Source organism: Rhamphochromis sp. 'chilingali', assembly GCF_963969265.1.
Source record: "Rhamphochromis sp. 'chilingali' genome assembly, chromosome: 13".
NCBI lineage: Eukaryota > Metazoa > Chordata > Actinopteri > Cichliformes > Cichlidae > Rhamphochromis > Rhamphochromis sp. 'chilingali'.
In genome coordinates this window covers 25,330,015-25,348,746 of record NC_137940.1, presented here as the reverse complement: position 1 = coordinate 25,348,746, position 18,732 = coordinate 25,330,015, and the positions used below count along the sequence as shown (strand labels likewise).

Below are 18,732 nucleotides of genomic sequence, written 5' to 3'. Positions count from 1 at the left end.
CGTTTATCCAGTTACAGTGCAATGAACCATAGCAATGCGTATCAGTGTTTTGGTAAAACACAATTTTTAAAAGCTGGGGATCAAATGGGGATCAAATCAGCTCACCGTCAAACTGAAACAATCCAATAACACACCTCTCTAACGCCTGGAAAATGTGAGAATTCAGTTTGCATCGAAGTGCTTTGAAACATCTCTGCTGTTGGCGAGGAGTATTCCTCAAAATTAAAACACAATCTTAATTTTATTGCTTTACTTGTACCTGAATGCTTTTAATGTCATTTTATGTGCAGACAAAACTTCAATTCTAAGTTGATTTCATGTTTTTTTAATATTCATGAATTTTAAAAAAGTCATATAATTTTAAATCAGTTTAGTCCTATCTCTTGGACTTCAATAAAAACTGCTCTGAGAAAAGCTCACCTCTTATCTCTTAAGTCAAAAGATTTTGCTCGTTAGACAGTATAACTCAGGAGGCCTAGATACTTTGTGATAACACTCCTGATGCACTTCCAGTGTCAAGGTCAGGTGGCAGAGTCGCTATAAGAAATGACAAGTACTTAGGAATTGTGCTTAATATTTAAATTGAGTAGTCCCAGTTTATACTACTGTGTATTTTCTCCACATTACCAGAGCAACAAATGCAGTTGCTGCAGAACAGATTGAATGATCGCTTCATTAATCATAATACACTACTGTTTTTAACCTGCTCACATGTATTTCGAGTATCTAAAATAAATTTGAACATAAAAGGCACTATAATAATATAACAATACCGGTAATAATAAAATAGTGATCATACAGGGTAACAGAATATATAAAATACCATAACACGTCAAGCGCCTCTACAAACTGTGCTATTTCTAAGCTGGGATTTAGTTTCTTTTTCATGTTGTCTATGCAGTTAGTACACAACGATTGTCTACTTTAAACACGCACCAGTAATTGCTCTCATAAAGAGAACAAATCTTAGTTACGGTGTATAAAGTCTCACCACTAGATGTCAGTAGATTGCAGCTAAATGAAATGCACAAGCCTAGCTACGGTGGCCACTGTAGGACAAGTAATCTGTAGCGAGTCTAGGCTTTAGTCCAGCTGTCGAGATTTACATTGGTGTAACTAACATTGCTGAACAGTGACGCTTAGCGAGTAAACTCTTGTACGATGTGAGAATTTAATCAAAGTGTTTGTCGGATGGAACGTGTGATATTTAGGACAATTTTTTGAACAGCCTAACATTAGCTGGCATACTGTTAGCTTATAGCGTTGTGCGCTGTCTGGAGATGGGAGGGTTGTATCCAATCTGCTTCGATGAGTTCAGTTCATCGACGAGGTTTGAGGTAAGGATGAACAGGATTACATTTTATTCTGATGCCGGTTGCATTGTCTGTATTTTTAATGGTTTCAATATTTTAAACTCAAAAGAAAACAACGGATAATGGTACCTTTAAATGACATTTAATGTATTGATGCTGTGTTGATGCTGGTGACTTTATTGTTCTTGTATACAATGTATTGGTATTTATGGTAGTACTTCCCAGGTTCAAGTCTTTTTCCATCAGCAATGGTAACTACACTCTTCTTTTGTGGTGTATCTCAAGGTTCCATTCTGGGTCCAGTTTCCTTTGTTATGCTATCACTGGGGCTATATTTGTAACATAAACCCTTGCCAATTCTGGTAAGCAATGCCTCTGTCAATTCCTTAACCTGTTCTTTAGTTGATGTTAAAACCTTAAGAGTAATTAGTGATTCAGCAGGCAGTTACACCATCCCCTAACGTCTTCATATTTTGTGTCCTCGGCATCATATTTTAAACCTCAGGAAAAGAATCAGTGTTATTTCTGTTTCTTTTCTTAAGTTTGATTTCCAGATTATATCAGCTGTTAAAGACAACTTTTTTCTTTTTAATTAATACATTTCTTTCTGTTATTGACTCTGAAATGGTAATTTGTGCTTTCATCACAGTTGGTCTGAGTTGTTGTATGTTGGACTGAGAAAACCACTAATATCGTAACTGCAATCAATTCAAAATGCCAATGTTAAACCTTTTTTTTTTTTTCTTCATTAAAAATCTTTCTAATTTAATTTGTGTATTGCACTGTGGCATCAATGCAAAAACATCCATATTCTTCTGCTAGTTTTAAACTGGGGATCATTGTTAGGCACAAAGGACTGAAAAGTTGATGGTAAATGAAATGCACTCACATAGTGTCCTTCCACCTTAGTGCACAAAACACTTAACCGCTCAATTACCCATTCAGATGCATACTCTATGCCAGTGGAGCTGTCACAGGAAGCATGGCAGAACATGACACTCTGAGCCAAGGGATCGGAGATGCCAAGCATTAGCGGTTGACCCTGCTCTACCACCTGAGCCACTGTGGACCCCTCATAAATGCCCCAAACTACAAGCCGCTGCCTCTGAAGCTAACCTCCGGTGACAATTCATCACAGCTTAATCATTAATTGTCCACACTGTAATGCTGAGAATTAACCTTTCTGGAAGCCAGGAACTCCATCCCACGAGCCACCTGGAAACTGTAGCAAATCAAATCTTCTATCGTCAGAGGAGTTTTCCACAAGTCCTCCACTGGAGAGAGAGAAGGAGAGGATGAGGGCAGTCACGGCGAGAAAAGAAAACAGCGCGGTGCGGGATGAGGAGTTCAATCACATAAAATGACTCACTTTTCTCTACAGCGGGAGTCTGACTGGACGTATTGGATGATGGACTCTGAGAAGCGGTGAGCGGGGAGGAGGATGGAGAGGGCGGTTGACGAGTCCTCTGGGCAATCTGACCCGCTTCAATCATCCGCCTCACCTGGCTCTGGGTTTTTGGAGAGCGATCCTAAGTGGGGAAGCGTTTCAATGAATCATCTCAAAAATCAATATCGGGCTTAAGACTTACAGAACATGGCAGATAACTGAGTTTGTGAACAGAAACTACATAAAGGGGACAAAGCAGAGGTAGAAAAATGAGACAGACTAAAAGGTTAAAATGAAAACATGATTACAGATAGTCTTTCTGAGCTTTGAGCTGCCATCAGAGAACAAATGTGAAAGTGCTTGAATAAATTGCTTGAGTTCTGCAGCGCTGTGTTACCCTGTAAGGGAGGAAGAACTCTCTCTTGGCTCGTAGGAAGTTGGAGAGATTCCCATACTTGCAGTATTCCACAATCACCATCAGCGGGCCTGGTAACAGAGATGTTTCAAATGTTTCAGCACATGTTCACTGCTCGTCTACAAGCTCTTTTTTTGTCTTTTCTCGCACCGTATCTGAAATAGAGACGCTGCAGCTTGAGCTGGACCATTTCCCGCCTGAGATTAGCTGCCTGGCTGCTTTTTGTTTAGGATAAACACTTTCAGATGTCCGTGACTCAAAAATATTCTCTATAGGTCAAAATCATGCATGGGTGAAAGGGAAAAGAATGAAGGCATCTGTTTTACCTCTCATTTGGTTACAGGCTATAAGGGAAAGGGGGGTGGACAAAATGATGTAAGGACTTTTACACTGAACAGGACAAAAGAGCAGAGCCGGAACATGAAGCTTTCCCAAAAATACTGACAGAGGAAAATAGATGATCAAAGGCTGAAACAGTGACAACATTACCAAAACAATCCCACCTTCATTTATCTTGTTAGGTGACTGTGTGCAAATGTATTTAATACACTATATGGACACGAGTACTGGGCCACCTCCAGATTACACCTACAGGTGCTCTTCGGCCATGGAAACCCAAGCTACGAAGCTATTGGTACACAGTATTTGTGCTGATGTTAATGCCAAAGCAGATTTGGAACTGTCACTCTATATGGTCTGCTACTTTGAAGTTCAATCAATGTGGTTTCTAAACACTTGTACTAATATTACTAATACCACTTATTACATTCTAAAAATAGGATTTTGCAAACATAATCCATGTAATTCTTTGGCCTCACCATTTGGTTTGGTGCAGGCTCCCAGGAGGTTTACTACATTCAGATGGTTGCCAATGTGAATCAGTATCTTTAATTCTGACATCAAGGCTTTGTGTTCACTGGCCGTGGCTCCGTCTGCAATACAAAGTGAAATGTTCCAAATAAAACACATCACATTGTGTATTTTGACGTGTGCATATCTTGTACAAACATGAACTGCGTGGGCTGCACTGCACTGCAATTTCTCCTAACTTTGATTACTCTGACTGCATCAAATCTGTTTAGCATTTGCTTCACTTTGGGTAACCTTCCAAGAACATAAACACACAAAGCCAAATCTCACCCTTCAGCATCTTGACAGCCACCGTGTCCAAACCTTTGCTCTTGCTAATGCCGTAGATTGATGCTTCAATTACTTTTCCAAAGGCACCGTGCCCTAAAACTTTTCCTGTGTCATGAGAAAGAGCAGAAAATCAACAAGATATTCATGCTTATTGATTGATGCGTGCTTGATTTTAGCCTCACTGGAATACATAAACAGTTCCATCTGCAATGGGAAAAAAATTGCAGATGGCATCCATGGAGACAAGGAGGAGCAACGGGACATTAGACAACATGCTCCCATAAGTTGCTGTCGTGGAACAGATGCTTTTCTTCTGGGCATTTTTAAAAAGCTGTTCTGGGAATGAGCACATATTTAACATTAGCACTATTGCTGGCAGCGCTCTATCCAGTTGGCAGCAATCCAGAAATATGCCATTATGGATTGTGGAAATGGAAAAGTAATTCAGTTTCACCCATCTATTTGCCTCTCATCCACTCCTGCTCATGTCCTCACACATACCTCAGGCTCCTATGCTACTTTAGCAACCATCCCTTTTTTCTCACTGTTCCTTGTTACCCACCTAGCCGGAGTCTGTCTCTGGAGATCTCCCACTGCGATGAGTCGTAGGGCAGGTATTCGCACTGCTCATCCAGTGGCACCTCCCCCGGGTCCATAATGATTGACAGATAACCTGTCTTTATGTCTGCTGGGTTAACCTGAAGTTCAAGGTGAGACGAGAGGTGGGCTGAATAACAGGGAATCTTGGAAAGGAAGCGCTTGGACACGCAGCGCAAATGTGAAACGTAAATAACACGAGGACAGAAAGAAGGAAAGGTCGATGGTATACTGCAAACGAGTGAAATTACCTTTAGTCATGCTCTTATTAGAGTTAGAAATATGTCAGCATGCTCTTTTAAAGCACATTTAGTGTTTTTCTTTTATTGCTGAAAGCAAAGAAAATGATTTGTATTGAAATATTAAATAAAGTGGCCCATCTGCGCTTGACTGACAGCAGCCACTGAAAGCCACCGAAGGATGAGGCATTGTTAGCAGGAGTCTTCATGACCTCATCACTAACTAAATGCTGCAGCTGATAAGCTTAGTAGCACTTAGTAGTACTTAGCATGCAAAGTGACATTAGTAATGCACTTTTAGGGAGTGAATGTTTGTCTGGTGGCTTAAGCACAGGCCGTGTGCATTTGCGGTGCTGTGTACAAAGCATTAAAAGCACACTTTTAAAAAGTAAATGCTTTTGTGCTCTGTGTTTGTCTCTGGATGTGTATTTAGTTAAAGGACACCTGTTTTGTTTTTTTTGTTTGTTTGTTTTGCAGCCTTCAAAGCCCAACATGCAACAGCAGCCATGTTGACTTGAAACAGAAGGTAAACACGGGTGTTGCTGATGTCATTAACTGAGCTTCTTTTCTATTCAGGAGTGAGAGCAACACCTTTGTTTACTGCCTATTACTGTAGTTACATGTGGTATGTTCATGTTGTGTTTACATATGTTTTATAGCCTCCTGTCATGACCTGGCATTTGTTAGTGTTAGTGTGATGCTACGGTTGCAGTTAAGTTGCAATGCAATCTAACTAGCTAAGATGAAGACCTTAAAGTATTCTGTTCAATTGTTACTATTAAAAGTGCGGATCCAAATAAAATATGTCAAATATGTCCTGTACAAAGTACAGCCTTCTTCAATTTTAAGGTTTTATATAACAGGACATCATAAAAAAATAATTTGGTCTTTAGCAGGTCATAACATTAGGCAAATACAATCTGAGATGAACATTTACACCTGACAGGTGACACTGCGTCATTATTTATTTAACAAAAATCGAACCACTAATGCAGAAGCAAAGAGTAAACAACTAAGTGCATCCTTTTTGCTTCCACATGAATTAAGAGGTAGACAAGTGCTGCTAATGGTAAAATGGACTGGTACTTCTATAATGCCTTCACCCAGTCATACACATTCATAAAGCACTAAATTTCATGCCTAAGCAATTTTATCTAACATTCAAACACACACTCACACTCAAATGTATGCATTTGAGTGTGAGATTCAGTACTTTGCCCAAGGATACTTCGACAGACTGGATGATCAATCAATCCACCCACCTACCTATTGATTGAGGACCCAGTCTACAACCTGAACCACAGCTGAAATCAAATGTACTCGAGTAACTGATTATCAGCAAGTTAAGTGCATCGGCACATCAGTGAGCACCTTGTAAAAGCAGAAGTTTGTTGGTCTGGAGAATTCAGGTGTGTGTTAACATAATGACAATCTTCCCAGGATTGGGCACCTTAGCGCATCCACCCCAGTGTTAGATCGTGCAATACTCTGAGAGGCTGCAAAAAAACCCAAGAGCTACACCAAAGACTCTATAGGCCTCAGTGAGGAGATTAAATGTTAGAGTTAAGTAGAAAACCCTCATCTCTCTATAAAACCAACATGGCAGCACAGCTTAGGTTTGAAAAGTTAGGTTTAGGTTTGAAAGGTTGCATTTGGAACAATGTGCTCTGGACAGACAAGACTAAATTGGAGATGTCTGACCATAATACACATCATTAGAAAGGTATTTGAGAAAAATGGAGCATAGAGGAGCAGAGCTAGAGACAGACGAAAGGTGGAGAGACAAACATTGAGACGCTGCAAGCAAGACGGAGAGAAAAAAAAGGAAAGCCATCTCTAATTAAAAGAGAGACTCACCCTACCAAGTGTGCAAATAAAGAGCAAATGGATTCTCATTATGACCACGTTTGCTGCTGTTGCTAACAGCAGCAAACGATTCGCTCTATGCGCTCCAAGAAAATATCACTAACTGTCTCTGGATGTAAATGACAGACTTATCTCTAACAAACAGATTGTGCTCAAAGATAGACAAAACAGGAGTCAGGGGTCAAAGTGCCTCCGTCACAGCCTGTCGGCTCCTCTCGAAACACACACAGACACAAACTCAGACACAGTGATAAGTGGCGCCCTCTGACCCGCTTCACATTGCAGAAGATGAGAATGAGCAAGGCCCAGAAGAAAACGGCGATGACTCCAGTCCCGATAAGAATTACAATCTCCACGTTGGCCCGGTCACTTGATCCTTATCGGAAAGAAAGAAAGGAAGAAAGTCAGTGTTAGATGCAAAGGGTTTAAAAACACACACACACACTGCTGAAAATTACTCAGCCCTGTCACATGGACTGGTCTTTTACCAACTAAATTACAAAGTATTTGCCCCACAGCTTTCTAGTAAACTCCTTAAATAAAATCGTTAGAGTTAAATAAATGTGCTGGGCTGACTTTCAGCCATTGGCCATAAAACCACTTCCAGCAAACTCATTCACCAGCTGAATGAGAAAACACAGTGTTTCACTGGCTGATGACTATGATTTGAGAGCCGCACATAACAAAAGCACAAAAACTAGAGTTACGGTGAGAGTGTGAGAGGTGAAGATGTGAGCTCAAGGACAACTGCGATTTCAGGCCTGAGTGCACTCGAAAAAGCACACGGAGAGAGCCGGGAGAGCGTATGGTGAATAGATTCAGGTGTCTCTGTGACTGTGTGTGCGTGCGGCTGTCTCACCGATGACGCTGACGGCGGCTGAGGAGTTGACACAACCGCGCTGGTTGCAGGCGGTGCAGGTGTAAAGACCGGCGTCCTCCTCTCTGACCCGCTGGATACTCAGCGTGCGGTTTGAATCCTGCAGCTGGATCCCTGCGAAGGAGGCACCGGGGGATGGGGTGGAGATGGGGGGGACTTGTTAGTGACACGCAGTCAAACCCATATTCGAAGCCTGTGCTGTGTGCTGTGACTTTAGTGCCACTTTTTCACCCTTTCGCATTGTGAATTCAGCACCATTTTCCACAGCGCCTTTTTGAATTCTTGTCACACCTCTGGACCTCCATTTGTAGCATTCATTTATTATTCCATCATCCCGCCGCGCACCCCAAACAGTCCCCTCTGAGTGATCCCAGGGCATCAGCTGTTATTCAGACTTGCATTGACCCACCCTACAGGCTCATCACCTTCAGATATTAAGAAGAGACTAAAAAGCTAATGAGCTGTGTCGGCCTGAGAGGGTTTTATGTGTGTGTGGATGTGTGAGGAGCTCTACAGCAAAAACATCATGACAGGAACTCCTGATACAAGTTCTATTTGACCCACTTGTTCCACAGTGTGAGTGTGTGGGATTGATGTGCGCTTGTAAAGGAAAGCAATGGTATCCTAGAACCAGACCTTTCCTTTTTATTTGGTTTCTGGATTGATAGCTAGGACAAAAACATTCTGAAGTGGTCCAATGTTTAGCAAAAACACTGCAATCTAATCCCAAAGACCATTTATCCATGACAGTGGAATGCTTGATCTGCATTTGACTAATCTCCTAAATCTGAACACTCGCAGGAGGTGAATTTTTCCAAGAAGACAACGGTGTAATCTTGAGAAATGGCAATGTCACAGACTCGACAAGGGGGCCGTGATAAAGTTGCAGCCGGTTGTGCCAAAAATGACTGAATACCACTGAAAAACACTTTGTTGTGCACACACAGCAACCTGCAGTGCATCGTGTTTGCACTGACTGTGCTGACCAGGAAGAAAGTGTAGAAGAAATCCTACACCGAGGCACAATTTACATGAGGAAAAATATTGTTCCAAGAGTGCAGGCTTGCTGGAGAGAATGTGTGACGGCAACGTTATTAGCATGTTGTTGACCAGGCTTGCAAAAACATGAGAGGGTAATGTCAAAAGCAATCGCACACACTGAGAAAAAACAATCCGAGGCTGTCACTCACAAAAAGAGCTACTTATGTTTCCACTTGGAAAACTGCACTACAGTATTATAGCTATAGATTTCAGCTATTTTTGCGCCTATCAATCATTCAGAGGCAGAAAAGACAGAAAATAAAGCACAACATTAAACATACAAGAAGTTTACCTGAATAGCTGGACTGACATTTGATCACACTGAGTCGATGTATCTGTGTAAACATTAACAAAGCCTACTGGGATGTAAAGTGGATAATACGAGTCCCATCAAATAAAGCCTCACAGGGGCAGGCTTTCTGACTTCTTGTCGGCGTGCGTGTGTGAATGCGAAAGCCCCGTCCTACAAACACGTGTATGAGCTGCTGTGATTTATTCATGCACCTGACATTTGGTGGAGAGGCTGGTTGTCTTTGAACCAGAAGAATCGGGGCAGAGGTCTGCCCTCCACGTCGCACTCCATCGTGAGAGACTCGGTCACATTCACTGTTTGGTTGGTGAGGCTGCGCTTATAGCGTGGTGCCTCCAGGGCTGCGATGGGAGAGAGAAGGGAGAGCAAAAGCCAGAGACAGATCAGCAATGGAGAAGGTGAAATCAAAATTATTTCACTATATCGACACTATATCAACTCAAAGAGGGCAAATGTACAAGATGCACTCTTGTGGGTTTGAAAATCAGGGCAAAAGGAAGAAGATCCCATTAAAGCGTACATATGTCCTCCAGGCACTGACGCAAGCTTACACAGCAAACAGCACGAGCGAGGCAGGAATTTGTTTGTGCTTTTCAGCCCTGCTGCATCTCAGCTCTGTTTTCATGTCCCTACATATTGATGCTGTGCAGGCATCAAGTATTTTCTCCATTATGTGTGGATGTGGGTATCGAGCTGCGTGGGATCTTTTGAGTGTGGGTATTTTTAAGCCTCTAGCATCTCAGCGCCAGTTCCGCTGTGTGTTGCCACTGCCAAGGGTTGAGTTTTTCTCTATAATTAGTGGTGCAGCCTAGTGCGCTGGAGTTAGAGTGACTCTGCTTTCTGCATTCAGCGGTGTGTGTGTTTGCATCTCTGTGTCTGGAGCTTTAATTCCCCCTTATTGCTCACCTTTGACAGAGATGTATCTGAAAAGGCACTGTTTCTCCCCACTGCGTCTGCTCTGAGCCTCACATACGTAATGCCCTTCATCCTGCAGCTGGATGGAGTTAATAGTGAAGTCCAAGACCCAGCTGTTGGAGGGCTCCTGGAAGGAGAGCCCACCACGGAGAGCCTCAGCATATAGGTGCACGCTCTTGCAGTCCAGCTCCTGGGGCTTACCCTCCTCGTCCTGCAGGGCCCGAGGGTCAAGACGGTACCAGTGGAGCTGCTCATAGGTGTAATTATCAGCACTGCAAAGGAGAGACACTTTCTCCTGCTCCAGGGGATACTCAGACTGCTGGACATCTACATTGAAGCCCTCGGGGATGGCTTTAAAGATGAGAGAAGAACAGGCAGGCTGGTATGTTACCCTTACACAGAAAGGCTTTGAATTACACATCAATAAATACTCCTCAAAATATGCCATTTATATAAAATATAAACCAACAAATGCATGTAGGACGGCCTTGTTATGAGGATCCCAGCAAAAATGAAAGAGAAGTTTTGTTTGTGCTTGCTCACAGGATTAAGAAATTCTGCAGCAACATTAGGCCTTGTTACACTGCCACTAGGCCCTTAATGGCAGGCCAACCTCAGTGTGAGTTATTTTCACAAGGACTATTTCTTTGGCATGGAAGCGTAAAGAGGCAACAGGGTGTTGGGCACAGACTTCTAATAGTTCTAAAATAACAACCCCACAAGTTGCTTTGAGTGTTTTGAGTTGGGCTGCTATCACAAAGGAGCTCTACTTTTTTTTTTTTTGGTTGCGCCCTGATGTCCTGTTCTGGCCACCGGTGCACGGATGCCAGCGATTTCAGCCCGAACATAGCCTGCTGCGTCAAACCAAACCAACTTTCACATGGAAGATCATCACTTTTAAAGTGAGCAGTGCCCAAGTCAAAAGAAGGCACATTAAGTCATGTGTGCAGCCAGAAACCCTTCCCCCTGGCTTTTTTGTGGGGAGCCAGAGTTGGGCCAGAATTGGACAGAAAGTTCTACTGTGGCATGTGCCATCATGGAGCTCTTTTGTCCCCACAAACAAAACTGCAGCTCACCATCCACCCCCATTTGCTCCCCTGCGTCTCATGTTCTCAAAGGGGAATTCGAGTTGAAGTGTTGTCATTTTGACTCGCTGGATGTGATCCAGCACACGCTGCAAACGGGCACCTGCAAGTGGTCAGACCGTGACTTCCAGAGCGCAATCCAAGCTTAGCTGGGGTGCTGGAAGCGGCGCAGCAACCTTGATGTGCCAAATTGAAATCAGACATGCTTTTTGTTTTTTATTGGATTACTGGAACATTTGAGCACAGATCATACTACATACTGCAGCGCGCATTCTGTGTAGGCTTATCATACATTGAGTAGCTTTGTTATTCCTGCAGAGGATCAGAGCTGACTGAGTCCTGTGACAGAACAGAATGACCCGTTGGCTCTTGTGCCCGGGAAATCAATTTGAAAATCTTTCCACCTTTTTTTTTTTTCGAGGTAATTAATTTTTCAAATCTAATTTTCCACCACAAACTCTGCTCAGCTTTATTGTAATAGAGTGCAGCAAAACTTGGATCATCATTGATCAACCTTTGGCTTTAAAACCAACCAAGCTCCTATTTTTTTCTCCCAGCTGAGGAAAGGCAGTTTGTTTGTTTGTCTTCTTTATGGATCGTCTTCAAGCTTCAGAACAATATACTAGGCCTCGGGGGACATGAGCGCTTGGGTTGGCTAAGCATTTGACCTTGACCTTCATTGTTAGTGCTCAAGGTCAAAGTTTATCTTGAAAAACATTTAAAGAAACCATGTCAAGTAATATATCATATGATAGATCTGTGCAACACACTTTTTGTCTTTTCAATATGACACCCTATGATGTCACAATGACGCTATAAAGTTTTGCAGAATCACACACTGGATGAATATGTCTTAAAGCTCGAGTTTTTATAGCTTATAGAAGCCAAAAATGCTCCAATCATATACTAAAGATAATAAAATACACAATTTTAGTATGTAATACTTCAAGGTCAAAGGTCAGGGTCACAAAAATAAGGAAAAAAGCTTTAGTTTCCATTCAATCCTCTCCAAACTTTGAAGCAACATAGTCATCATTCTTTGTTTAAGCTCTTCAAAACCGTATTTTTTTCAATACAACATAATATGACTTCACAATGACACAAAATATAATATAATATAGCACACTCGATTATGACCTTACCAATGCTAACATGAGCAAAGAATATCAAAGTTTTAGTATAGCCCTTGGCCTTTGGGGGGAGTTGCGCTCTGTGAGTGCTCCTGTTTCGCATTGTGTTTGAGAGATATCTAACCACACATACTCACTGGTTACATAGAAGTAGATAAGCCGCTCATCTTTGCCCACTTTGTTTTTAGCAGAACACTTGTACATGACGGACACGCTGGCATTGCGAATCAGAAGTCTGCTCACTCTCTGCGAGGCGAGGAAAGGAGGACGAGACTTTAATTCATGTCGTGGAGACGCACATTTTAAAAGAAAGTGCAATCTGCTGTCGTGTAAAAATCAGGTTTTCTGCTGACAGACCAACGACACACAAACTCGCTCAGGTGTGAGTGAAAAAAATAGGGCGTTTGCAGCGTGAGCGTGTGTATGTATAATTTCCTCTTACGGCTGTGGTTTATAAATGTGCAGGCGTGGGTACGCGTACATGTGTGCCTGGATGTGTTTATAACTAGAACTTGCAGGAAGTCTGCAGAGGAAGACTGTTCTAAATATTTCTACTGTGGAAATGGCTCTTGATTGACAAATTTTGTTATGGAGCTTAGAATTTGGGACACTTACATAAAAACATCACAGGTCACAGATAGGTCCACTTACAGAAAGGCCTTCTTATGGGTTAGGCCGTAATTATATTCTGTAATCCTTTACCCCAGAGAATCAATTTATAAGCAGAGCATGTCTGTCCACAGAAAACCAGTAACAATCGCAATGAGGCCTGACGAACCTTCTCTCGTCCATCCACAACTTCGAGAGACGACTCGATCGGCTCAATTTCATTCATCGCATTCTCCGAGTTAATGTCCTGCCAGTTCTGACATTCTGCAATCCTGTCACTCCGGCTCTTCCGGTCTTGTCGGGCCCTGGAGGGAAGCAGAAACACATTCATGACACCTCGCCTCATTGACATGTGCAGCACAGAGTGGGCAGTGGGTGAGAATTAAGGAGCACGTTGAACGATATCCTGATGTTTTATGAGAAGTCTTTTCCCGCAGACTGTATATTCACATCAGCTTGAAGCCCTGAGCCAATGCAATTATGTCCTAAGTGTCCTAGCAGTTAATGGACAAATTACTCTATCAATTATGACTATCCGCAGTGCGAACATCACAGGAAAACTAATGAAATTTCTATTTAGTATTTTCACCCATCTGCACTACTCTGCATTAGCAGAAGGCCACAGGGGTCAGTTTTATTTTACTCTCTACATAATTTACTGATGGTAAATGTGCATACGAAAAAATGATAACTTGTAAATACCAATTTACAGTATTGTACTTTGCACATTGGATGCTTGCCCAGCCCTTGTACTTAACACATTTCAGCCAGTGGTGTTGGGGATTATAAACACAGAAATCAAATACCATCAGATTTTCATTTGAGCCGTCTGAAGAGTGTCTGATTGACAGCAGCTTCATCTTTCAGCATGAAAAGCATACCTGTGGAACACTATCAGCCCTCCCAGAGCACGGACCTCAACATTATTTTGACAGGCAACAGAACAAAAGGCAGCCAACCCATATGGAAAAGAAATAGTAAAAACTTATATGATTTACTCATGAAAGTGGCCACTTTCTCATTACTTTCATATATTGTTTTAGTAAGTATCCAAAACATACAAGTTTCATTATATAATTTTTCAAGGGATCTTATATCTGTTTTCACTCTTGTATGCTTTTCATACAAGTTTCACACAAGACAGATACAAACTTTATAAGATTTATATATATCTTTTCCATATGGGAACATCCAAACAAGTGCTTTGAATGTCCTTCAAGATGCATGGAGAACCTTTCCTGAAGACTACTTAAAGAAATGTCAAGAAAGCTGCCTGACAGAGTTCAGCCTGTGTTGAAGAATAAAGGTACAAACTCTGTGTTTGCCTTAGATACCATATTTATTTCAATAAATAGGTACACCTATTTCCCTTTATCCTAGCAGTATACAAAAAGCTGAGGTGCAATTCAAAACGACTGTAGATAGGCAGAAATTTACTAATTTATAAAACACAATATCCTTTTACTGACCGTAAAGAGATCGCATGCAGCATTTGGACCATAGGCAGAATAATTTTAGCCTTTTCTCTTACTCCTAAATTACTTATCAAACTCCTCTTATTGGCACGTCTATGGCTCAGTAATTAGGATATTACACCTCATTTGTCTAATCCATACTGTTTAAGAAGTGATGTGCCGCCTTAAAACCACCTACTTGTGAGCCAGGGGATTATTTGCTTTTCCTAGTTCTAGTCTCGATGCTAAGCTACGTTGATGAGGCTTCATATTTCGCATAGAAGTCTAGCAGCACTTTTAACAAGTCACTGAGCTCAGATATCGATAGCAGACCGTTCCTTTTAACTAAAAACAATCGTAAAACTGTGTGAGGGCCTGCTTTTTGTGTTCACTTGTTTTCTGTTGCCACATGAATGAGAGAGCTCCACAATGTGCTTTATGAGCAGATTTGTATATGCAACAAACAAGCACACACATACAGAGATAACATCAGACAAGACATTGCTCTCCTGAAAGTAATTTCTCAGGCTCTGAAGAAAAAGACCAGCACCACCGAGATTACAAAAGCAAACGCCTGATATTGTAAAATTACTTTCTTTCATCAAGCACACTTCATCAGGAACACACTGTGCTGCTACACTTAACAGGAGCCTGTGAGGAAGGACAGGTTTAGCTGGAAGTCCTTTGCTGTATTTTGGACCGTCACAATGGACAAGGAATTTCAAAATATTCAAAGAAAATTGAAAAAAAAATAGAGGCAGAATTCACTGTCCATGAAATGGCATACTAGATCCACAGTGGCTAAAACAAAATAAAAACTGAGCACTTTCAGCCAAAATTAAACCAAAGCTGCCACTGCTGTGAGTTTCAGACTGCCTCTTAGACCAGGATCGAAACCTTGCAGCTGCACTCATGTTGCATGTTGACATGGAAAGGTCAGAACAGCAATATCTTCCAAAATTAAGCCTAGGAGGAAGACGGTAGAGGCAGGTGGATATTAGAGCAATATTCAGTGGAAGCGCACAAAACACAGGGGCTAAAGAAATAGGAAACAAGTGAGTATGATTGCATGTTTTATGTGTGTATTTGTATTGTGTAGCACTCTAGTTAGCTTCAATCACACCTGAGAGATTTATGTGCATTTCATGTGTGTTGTGTCTGTATGTGTGTCTTTGCTTATGCACAAAGCTGGACCATAGCACAGGAGAGTGACAGGCACATTATTACTGTGTGGGGGAGGAAGCTGGCTGGACATCGAGCAGACACTTTCCTTTAGTCTCCTCTTTCCTCCTTCCTTACCTCCCCTCTACCTTCCTCTATATATTAGCTCTTTTCATCCACAGCCACCCGCCCCGCTGCCCCCTTCTCTCTCTTCTTATCATCTCCTCCCTCTCTTGTTCACTCAGAGCCAGTGGATAATTTCACATTGACCTCTTCTTGTTATTTGGTCTCACATAACGCTTCATGCACAGCTCTTCCCGCCTTTCCTGTCTTGTCTGATGAAACCTTATCTTCACACACACACACACACACAGTTGCAAAACTACCAGTGCTATATAAGAATGAGTCTGGGGCTGAGGTTTTTCTTACACTCTGCTTTGGGTGCTGTTGAGGACACAGGGGCCCCAGGCCCTCCACTGCCAGCTGATGTTGGGAATAGGGACACCGTAGGCGGTGCACGTCAGCGTTTGGCTGCTGCCGCTGGGGTAAGGGCTGGATGGATCTGCCACCTCTTTTTCATGAATCTGAGGAGGAACTGGGGGAAGAAGAGAGCTAATAAATCAATTTTTCCAGGAAGTCATAACTTTTTTATGCTAGATACAGGTCTCTTTATAATTGATTCATGCAACGTTTTTACTCTTTTGCTCCTTTCTTTTGTAAGATTTTCAAATTAAATCTACAAAAATTCGACTTTCCTCACTTGGGAAGGCAGGGAATCTCTATAACTTTACACTGCTGCTTTGTTCCTAAAATATCTGGAGGGATTTTAACTGGAGGTTCACAGAGCAACACACACATACCATTGACGACAAGCGTTATGTTGAGCTTCCTCTCTAGCCCAGCATCGCTGTTTTTCAGGACCACCGTGTACAGCCCGGAGTCCTCCTGACAAACATCCTTAATCTCCAAAACATGTTTAGGGTGCATCCTCATCCTTTTCATCTTGAATTCTGGGCGCTGGTTTATTAGCTTTCCGTCTTTATACCTGGTGGCACACACAAATACACAAAATGTGCTCCTACTGAGATGTCCTGCTCTTTAATTGAGCTACAAATCTCAGATTTGCGAGGCCTAATTATGCTTTTGGACATTTCCAATTACATTTAATGAGACTCCTCTTACCATTGCGTTTCGGGTGCCGGTAAGGCAGAGACATTTACTTGTAATTTGTATGACTTCTGGCCAGCAGTTATCTCCACAATCGGTCCAATTCTGTAGTCGAGGTGGATAAATGGTCCTTCTGGAATCAGAGGCATTCAGTTGTTTACATAAAAGGCTTTAAAATCTTAAGGTCAGAGTACGAAACACTCGCCTTCTCTCAGCTTAAAACATGGCAATCAAAAGCGTTATACGTGTCTCCACTGTAGTCAGCTTGGATTCAGTGAATAAATCCTCTGGTTCTGACTTTAAGTCACTTTTTAAGCCTTCAGCAGTAAATATTTGATTGATTTTTGGTAAAAGGAAAAATAATACATTAATTATTTTGCCTCATCTGAAAAAACCCTTTAATCCATAAACACTGCTCAATTCCAAATTCTAAGGTATTTTTCTAGCGCTTGTCCACGAGGTAAGGATGGTGCGCTGGGTTGCACGTGTCGTGGTTTTGGAGTTAGACACTGCTCAAGCAGATCTCTGGGCAGACTCGAGCAAGCCCTTAAAGCCCTTTTCCTTCTGGAAAAAATCTGAAAGTGAAGTTTTTCAAAAACATCAAAGAGAGAGCATACGACACCTTTGGTGCACCTTTAGATGTCAGAGTTCGCCTTTCATGTTTTCTGTGTTTAGTTATGCTCCTTTTACTTTGGTCTGTTTCACGTCACACATAATATCACAAACCAAAATGTTTGAAAATAAAGCTTTACAGTGATAAAGACCATGTGTGGCAGGAAAAATTTATGAATGTAATATGTTTCATTTTGATTTTTAAAAAATCGACACCAAATCGATACCAAATATCCATTTAATATTTTATGAAATAAAATGTTGATATTTTATTAAATAAATCCAACTACTCTGGTAAATGCAAGTGCAAGATGGCTCATCTCATGCACAGAAATCCTGAGGCAGCGTTAGAGCCAAACTCGAGGGGACTCGACTCAACTGGCTGCCAGCTGCCTGTGTTCTGGTTATACTCCTACAGACCTGGGAGGTCGCAGAGTGCAAATATAATAGTTAAATGTGAATTTCTGTGTGAAGTGTAAATGTTTCTGTCTGTGTAGAGAGCAACAGATGATTTACCACAGTTAACCAATGCATTATCAGGAGTAGATTGCATGTAATTGCCAGCTAAGTGGCAACATTTATGGCAGTTTTTTTGTGCTGATGTTGGCATGTTATACAATCTCATTTGCAGCAAAAATAACAGATGAAACGAGATAACTTCAGCTTATTGGATAAAACAGATATTATAACAGAAAGCAATATATGTTATTGGAATACTCGGCATGTTGCAAAAAGTTAAAAATCACAATAATATCATAGTGTGAGTAAAGTATTATGATAATTGTAAATATCAACACTTCACTTTTGATTCCACAGAGGCATCCGATGGAAGACATAACACTTATTAATAAAAAGCATAGCATTATTGAGGCACTGCAAATTATTTAATCCCAACATAATATGGTATCGTGGGGTGATTCTTACCTCTATTAAATATGTGACTTCATTAATAACTTAAAACTATAACTTAACTATAAACTACAATTGTCATGAAGGTAGCATCAAACACAATCTAATGCAACTGATTGGCGTGACAGAGGAGGATGCTGAGGACAGGGTGAGATGGAGGCAGATGTTTGGTCAAGTTTTTCATTACAGGGATTATTGTGGAGACTGACCATAACTGCACATAGAGCTGGATTATTTGCTATGTTTGCCAGCATAACTGTAGATTTGGATGATTAATGCAAACTTTAAGAAGACTAATGTATGGACAAAAAAATAGAAAGTCTTACCATAAACTACGACCTGAGTTTGTTGGGTGTAAGTCCCGTCCATGCTGGTAACATTGCAGGTGTATCGGCCGGTGTCTGTGACATTGACACTGTGGATGGTCAGGGCGCTAGAAGCCGTTGTGGCTTGAGACAGAGATTCACGGAGGGTGGTAACTTGCACCAAGTCATTCGCCTGGTGA

The 18,732-nt window shown here is 41.6% G+C and overlaps 1 protein-coding gene across 1 annotated transcript in view; it reads right to left on the bottom strand.

Moving 5' to 3' along the window:
* Positions 1 to 18,732, bottom strand: part of flt4 (fms related receptor tyrosine kinase 4) — a 47,432-nt gene that overhangs the window by 3,713 nt on the left and 24,987 nt on the right. Inside the window, exons 7-22 of the mRNA XM_080901745.1 lie at positions 18,554 to 18,725; positions 16,722 to 16,839; positions 16,400 to 16,584; positions 15,969 to 16,134; positions 13,094 to 13,229; positions 12,453 to 12,561; positions 10,092 to 10,451; positions 9,380 to 9,526; positions 7,817 to 7,948; positions 7,227 to 7,333; positions 4,818 to 4,953; positions 4,256 to 4,360; positions 3,934 to 4,047; positions 3,098 to 3,186; positions 2,683 to 2,842; positions 2,493 to 2,587 (exon numbers count right to left, since the gene is read on the bottom strand). Coding sequence (XP_080757871.1) covers positions 2,493 to 2,587; positions 2,683 to 2,842; positions 3,098 to 3,186; positions 3,934 to 4,047; positions 4,256 to 4,360; positions 4,818 to 4,953; positions 7,227 to 7,333; positions 7,817 to 7,948; positions 9,380 to 9,526; positions 10,092 to 10,451; positions 12,453 to 12,561; positions 13,094 to 13,229; positions 15,969 to 16,134; positions 16,400 to 16,584; positions 16,722 to 16,839; positions 18,554 to 18,725 — 2,331 coding nt within the window. The remainder of the gene's footprint in view (positions 1 to 2,492; positions 2,588 to 2,682; positions 2,843 to 3,097; positions 3,187 to 3,933; positions 4,048 to 4,255; positions 4,361 to 4,817; positions 4,954 to 7,226; positions 7,334 to 7,816; positions 7,949 to 9,379; positions 9,527 to 10,091; positions 10,452 to 12,452; positions 12,562 to 13,093; positions 13,230 to 15,968; positions 16,135 to 16,399; positions 16,585 to 16,721; positions 16,840 to 18,553; positions 18,726 to 18,732) is intronic.